At 55.0% G+C, this 6,114-nt stretch overlaps 1 protein-coding gene across 1 annotated transcript; it reads left to right on the top strand.

Moving 5' to 3' along the window:
* The first annotated feature begins 900 nt into the window (after positions 1-900).
* Positions 901-5,710, top strand: BARHL2 (BarH like homeobox 2). The gene is made up of 3 exons (XM_046645139.1): positions 901-1,522; positions 3,391-3,616; positions 5,398-5,710. Exons 1-3 carry the CDS (start codon positions 901-903, stop codon positions 5,708-5,710), a joined length of 1,161 nt encoding a protein of 386 aa, XP_046501095.1.
* Positions 5,711-6,114: the final 404 nt, after the last annotated feature.

Here is a 6,114-nt window from a genome sequence, read left to right as displayed (position 1 = left end):
CCGCGCTCGCTGACGGGCTCGCGAGCCGCGCGCCCATTGGCTCCCGGCACGTCGGCGTCGCTCGCTCGCGCGGGCGCGGCCAATGGGGGCGCGGGGCCCGGCGCGCGGCCTGGGCGGCGGGGGCGCGGGCCCGGCGCGGCGCGGGGAGCGGCGGCAGTGGCCGTGACGTCACGGGAGGGGGTCGGCGCCGCCCGCCGGCAGCCGGATTACAAGCGAACGCGCCCGGCAACGACCGGAGTCGCTCGGCGCTGCGTCTCCGCCGCCTTCTCCGCCTGCGCCTGCTCCTTCTTTCCCTCCTCCTCCCGGGGTGGCCGCGGCCAGTGCGGCGGTGTTTGCTCCACAACTTTCCAAGAAAGTTCAGAAACTCGGCTCCGGGGCGGCCGAGTCGCGCGCGGCGGCCACCTCGGGAGCCGCCGGGGAGCTCCGAGCGCGCGCGGCCGCCCGGGCTTCGCGGTCGCTGCACCTGCCGCGTCCGCCGCCGCCGCTGCCGCTGCCGCCTGGTGCCAGGCTGTGGGCAGACCCGGGCGGCGGCGGCGGCGCCCGGGTCTCTCCTGCCGCCCGCGCCGTCGTCGGGTCCCCTGCGCCGCCACCGCAGCCCCACGTGCGCCATCATTCCCGGAGCGCACGCCGCGTGCTTCCTCCAAAATTTTTATAACTTTGCCCCCTGCCTTTCTTTCTCCTCGCTGCTACTTTTTGCATAAGGAAAAAAAAAGTTGTGTCGAAAGTGTCCCCTGATTGCCACCTCCCAGTTATCCTTCCTTCCCTCCCGCCCCACTTGTTTTTTTTTTTTCCTTTTAAGCGGCGGCATTGTTTAGTGTTTATTCTGTCTTAGATCGATAGCTTCTTTTGCTTGGTCGGGGCGGCTGCTGAGCGGCGGAGTGGCGTGGACCTCATGTAGAAATGACAACAATGGAAGGGGCCAGCGGGTCGAGTTTTGGAATAGACACGATTTTGTCCAGTGCCAGTTCGGGCAGCCCCGGCATGATGAATGGAGATTTCCGCCCGCTCGGCGAGGCCAGGACCGCGGATTTTAGGAGTCAGGCCACTCCGTCCCCCTGTTCGGAGATTGATACCGTAGGAACGGCGCCTTCTTCGCCCATCTCGGTCACCATGGAATCCCCTGAGCCGCATCTGGTGGCAGACGGGCCCCAGCATCACCACCACCTCCACCACAGCCAGCAGCCGCCGCCGGCCGCGGCCCCCACGCAAAGTTTGCAGCCTTCGCCCCAGCAGAAGCCGCCGCCACCGCCGCCGCCACAGCAGCCACCGGCCCAGCAGCTGGGCTCGGCCGCCTCGGCCCCCAGGACTTCCACCTCTTCTTTTTTAATTAAGGACATCTTGGGCGACAGCAAACCTCTGGCGGCGTGTGCGCCCTACAGCACCAGCGTCTCCTCTCCCCATCACACCCCGAAGCAGGAGAGCAACGCGGCACACGAGAGCTTCAGGCCAAAGCTCGAGCAGGAGGACAGCAAAAGCAAACTCGACAAGAGGGAAGATTCCCAGAGCGACATCAAATGCCACGGTGAGTCGCGCCGCCCCGGCTGGCTCCCTCCGCGGTCTGGCTCTTCCTTCTCCGGGTTCCCTGCCTTCCTTTCAGTTTCCCGAATCTCTGACGAGGAGTGTTTCCCGGAGCTTCTAAGGCGATCGTGCCTCAGTCAAAACCTGCAAGCGGGAGGGAGGCCTGGGCGTGCGATTTGGGGACTGGTCTGAAGTTCTGTTTATTGTTACATTTCTACCTCTCAACCTTCACCGGCGTCTAGCTCCTTTCTTTGTTTTACTTAATTTTAATTTATTAGGAAGGGAGAAGCAGCGGAGGGGATCTGACGGGAAATACTTTCGTTGATGGAAGGGAAATATTTGAGATTTTTCTAGCCGAGACCTTGGGAGTCGGAATGGAGGGAGGTGGGAGAGAGAAACAGGCTTGACTAGCTGGTGTCTAGGGGTGTGATCACAACGTGGTGTTTATTTTTAACGCAAATTATTTCATTCCCTCCTCCAAACACCAAATTTTCCTAAACACTGTCACAGGAATTAATCAGATTTAATGAAAGAAAAATTTCCAAGTTGATTAACAGAGCAACTGTTTTTTTTTTATTAGATCGTGATAAATATGGGGAAGCCCACACGGGAAAAATTTATAATCAGTTTTTCAGTTTTTTAAAACACACTTCTTACCCCTTGGCCCCTACTGAATATCTACATTTTAGTAGGATTTTTGGCTCCTTCCTGGTAATTGGGAGGTAGCATATATGGAAGTAAAATTTTATGGAATTGAATTTATCTATTTTTGTAAAATCAGAAAATGGCAATTGAAATTGTCTTTTAAGCCCCTTTTTCCATTTCTCCTCAGGCAGTTTCATAGGTGAGTGTCTGGTCTTTGCATGGCAAAAGAGTTTTAACATACCAGAAGAGTTATTTTTTTCTTTAGTGATAAGTTTATAATAATAATAATAATTATTATTATTAATCTTTGCCATCTCGAGGAAGGATGTGTACAGACTGTCTGGAAGGTGGGATACTGGATCCTCATTTTACTATAATGGCATTAGCATAATAGTGCCCAAAACAGATGTACAGTCTGGTCTGGCGATTTTTTGTGCACCAACCTCCCCAGTGGGTCAATTAGAGAGATTATTGTTCTTCCTGCAGCGAAGATCAAGGAGCGCAGCAAAAACGGGTACAAACAGAGAGGGATTGACATATCGATTTCCCAGCATTTCAGGAAAAAACCAAAGTTGACAAATAGAATTCGGAAATTTCCAAGCTGTCACCTGGATGGGCTCAGTGATTTTGAGCTCAGCTCGGTGTCTGGGTGACATAGTCTTTCTGAAGCTTTCAAAGACCTGATGCAAGCAGCTGCAAAGAGCACGATTCCATTTCCCAAGTGCGACTGAACAAGGAAAACAAATGCCTGTAACTTTCAGGAAACAGAAAAAGTAAAATGAAAAAGGTGCCCTCTCCTCAAAAAACAAAGTGGAAAGATCTTTTGAAAACTACCAAATAAAAAAAAATTAAAATGAAGTTGTAGTGAAAACAATAAAGGAAAGGGACAGGCTCTACTTCCAATCAAGGAAACAATAACAAAAGGACCCTTTATTGTCAAGTATTTTTTTCTTTTTTACTTCCAAAGATGGGAAGATCAGACACCCATTTAAAACCCTTTTAGGAGATCCGCAAAAGGCTCCACAATCTCCAGCCAGAAACTGGTCCTCGTCCACCATCGTGGCTAAGGTCCAAGTATGTGTGTAGGAGGGTGGCAGAGTGTGGCCCCCCACCCCCCACCCCCTAGACCAGCGCTGGCTCAGGAACGTGGAAGTGTGTGCCAGGAAGATGCTCTACTGTTTCCCATTCCAGGCTACCTTTATGGCTGTGTCTGGGTTTCTATCGTAGGAACAAAGGAGGAAGGAGATCGGGAGATTACAAGTAGCCGAGAGAGTCCCCCTGTAAGAGCCAAAAAGCCTCGCAAAGCCAGGACGGCTTTCTCTGACCACCAACTCAATCAGCTGGAGCGTAGCTTTGAGCGGCAGAAGTACCTGAGCGTGCAGGACCGCATGGACCTGGCAGCTGCGCTCAACCTCACAGACACCCAGGTCAAGACGTGGTACCAGAACCGCAGGTAAGAGAGTCTGTGTGGCGGACCTAAGGCATCTAGCCGTCCAGATCATGACCCATACCAGTCTTCTTCCCTCCTGGCCTCGGGAGCCTCTAGGGACTTAGAAGGTCTGAGTGGGCGCTGGGGGTTTTCAGGCTGGAGCAGGGATTAGCCACATTCCCCAGGTGAGAGCTGTCTGATGGGCAGCTGGAGTTTGGAGAATTTTGCACCTTTAAATATGTCGTAACATATGCTACTTTGCCTCTCAAACCTGAGTGGCTAGAATTCCCCCCACTTTGCCCCCAAATCAATCAAGCCACACCTTCTCAAACTGAGACATCTTTGCAGCTGACACTCAGGGCCACAGAGCTTTCGTGGTGCACCCTTTGGGGCTGCCCCAGGCTGGTTCGGAATGTCTGTAGCTGGCCACACTTCCTGGCTATTTCGGTCCGAAGAACTGCTCCACTTGCCTCAGCTTCAATGTCCTTGCCTTGGCTTCTGAGCTGGCCAGGAGAGGTAGGGCTGGCAGCCGCAGGCAGCAGAATCAGGCAGCTGGCCAGGCGTCCAGACTGAGGGTCTGTCCCCTGTACTGGCCGCCTCAGAACCCCCCAGGAACCGCTGCTTACTTTGAAAGGAAATGGGGAAAGGGCCTGGCAGCGCTTGCAGGCCCCTGCACTGTAGAGCGAACCCTGCAAAAGCTGAGGCCCAGGTTACGCTGTTTCCAAGCCTGGCGGTTGTCTCCCTTGTTGCAATTTTCTCTCCCCCTCCTTTTCTCTCGTTTGTGTTCTAATCGTCCATAAGTGCAGTTGGAAATGCCCATCCAGTTGTCATCTTTACCATAATTTTCTGTCTCATTACATACGGTTTCAGCCACCCTAATTCTGTCGGAAAACATTAGTGTCATTTGTAGCCAATTTAGAATGGGCGACATGTTTATTAATTTGGCTGGAGCTGCTGGGTATGGATGGCCCACCAGCCCTGAGTTCCTTCATGAGACATTTGAGCAAAGGCCTGCTCACCTCTTCCTCGCAGTGTAGCGGTGCGGCGAGGGAGGGAGGGGACCGAGAAAAGCTGATCACAGATTTTAATTGTTACTCTCTCCCAGAGGAGAAAATATCTTGAAATGCATTTTTTGCCTCCTGGAATGGCCCCGAGGTACTGTCCCCTTGGGAGAGCCCTCCCTCAAACGAATTCCGTTTTGAAACCTTGTCGCCTTCCTTGCCCTAAGCCCTCCCTCCCCCCCTGCTGTAAGGTCCTGTCAGGCTGATGAGAGAGACGTGTCCCCACAGCCCTGGGGACTGAGAGGGGCAGGGGTCCGAGGCCCAGGAGTCTCCGTGTCCCTTTGTTTACGGTTTCTTCTCGCTTGCCCAGAGGAAAGGGGGAGGGGCAGAGAGTGCACACTCTGGGATTGCTGGGGGGCCACTTGGGGAAGGGAATGAAAGGAGGAGAGAGAAGACCGCCTATAGAAAGAGTGGTCTCTGTTGGCCTCCGGGAAAGTTTCAGGAAGTAGCCAAACTATAAAGGGGCAACGGCAGAGCAGAGGGTCAGGAAAAGGCAGTAAAGCTTGCATTTATGAATATCTCAGACACTGAGGGTGTAATTTACGAAACTGACTTGCATTTGGGTCATTCTGTGAGCAAGAGGGTCGGGTAGGGGCCTGGAGATGCGGTTCATTCCCGGTTCTCAGAGCTCTCTCTGTCTTCCTGTCCCTGGAGGAAGAGAAGCGGGAGAGGGCAAGAGATGGGGCCTTGGTGCCGGGACCGTGCCCACAGCTGCGGGGTGCGTGCACGCTCGCTGTTTTTCAGGACCAAATGGAAGCGGCAGACTGCGGTGGGCCTGGAGCTGCTGGCCGAGGCGGGGAACTACTCGGCACTGCAGAGGATGTTTCCGTCGCCTTATTTCTACCACCCAAGCCTGCTGGGCAGCATGGACAGCACGACCGCCGCGGCGGCCGCCGCCGCCATGTACAGCAGCATGTACCGGACTCCTCCTGCGCCCCATCCCCAACTGCAGCGGCCCCTGGTGCCCCGCGTACTCATCCACGGCCTGGGGCCCGGGGGACAGCCGGCCCTCAATCCCTTGTCCAACCCCATCCCAGGCACCCCGCACCCCCGGTGAAGAATGAGCCACAGCGCTGCAGTCCCTCTCCTGTCCCCTCCCCGACCCGGACAGCTGTCTCTGCTCTCCCCGCGCCAGGCCATCGGGCCTCCCTTGCAGCAGACCAGGAAGCAGAGGAGTAAGAGAGGAAGATGCTCACCAGTAGGCGGGGGGCCCCCAAAGAGGAGCCAGCCCTCCGCTGTGCATCTCCCCACCCCCAGAGACAGGGCTGGAAAGCTCCCCCACAGCAGTGTGACTGGCGAAAGCGCTGACGCCACACAAAGTGCGACCAGTAAGTGAAAACATCAACAAAAACAAAACCTCAAGTTCTTTTTAAAAATGACTTTGGGGACAAGCAGGAGGGAGGGAGGGGGGAGGGGTAAGGAGGGAAGAAAGAAGGGCATGAAGAGGAAGCCGCCCGGGCG

Source organism: Equus quagga, chromosome 18 (assembly GCF_021613505.1).
Source record: "Equus quagga isolate Etosha38 chromosome 18, UCLA_HA_Equagga_1.0, whole genome shotgun sequence".
Taxonomy (NCBI): domain Eukaryota; kingdom Metazoa; phylum Chordata; class Mammalia; order Perissodactyla; family Equidae; genus Equus; species Equus quagga.
This window is presented reverse-complemented; position numbering and strand designations above follow the sequence as displayed.

What these genes read in the sequence shown, in the direction of transcription:
- BARHL2 (XM_046645139.1), top strand. Translation starts at nt 901, where the DNA reads ATGACAACAATGGAAGGGGCCAGCGGGTCGAGTTTTGGAATAGACACG. An exon ending in GAGCGACATCAAATGCCACG is followed by an intron (nt 1,523 to 3,390) that starts GTGAGTCGCGCC and finishes TTTCTATCGTAG; the next exon opens with GAACAAAGGAGGAAGGAGAT. An exon ending in ACGTGGTACCAGAACCGCAG is followed by an intron (nt 3,617 to 5,397) that starts GTAAGAGAGTCT and finishes GCTGTTTTTCAG; the next exon opens with GACCAAATGGAAGCGGCAGA.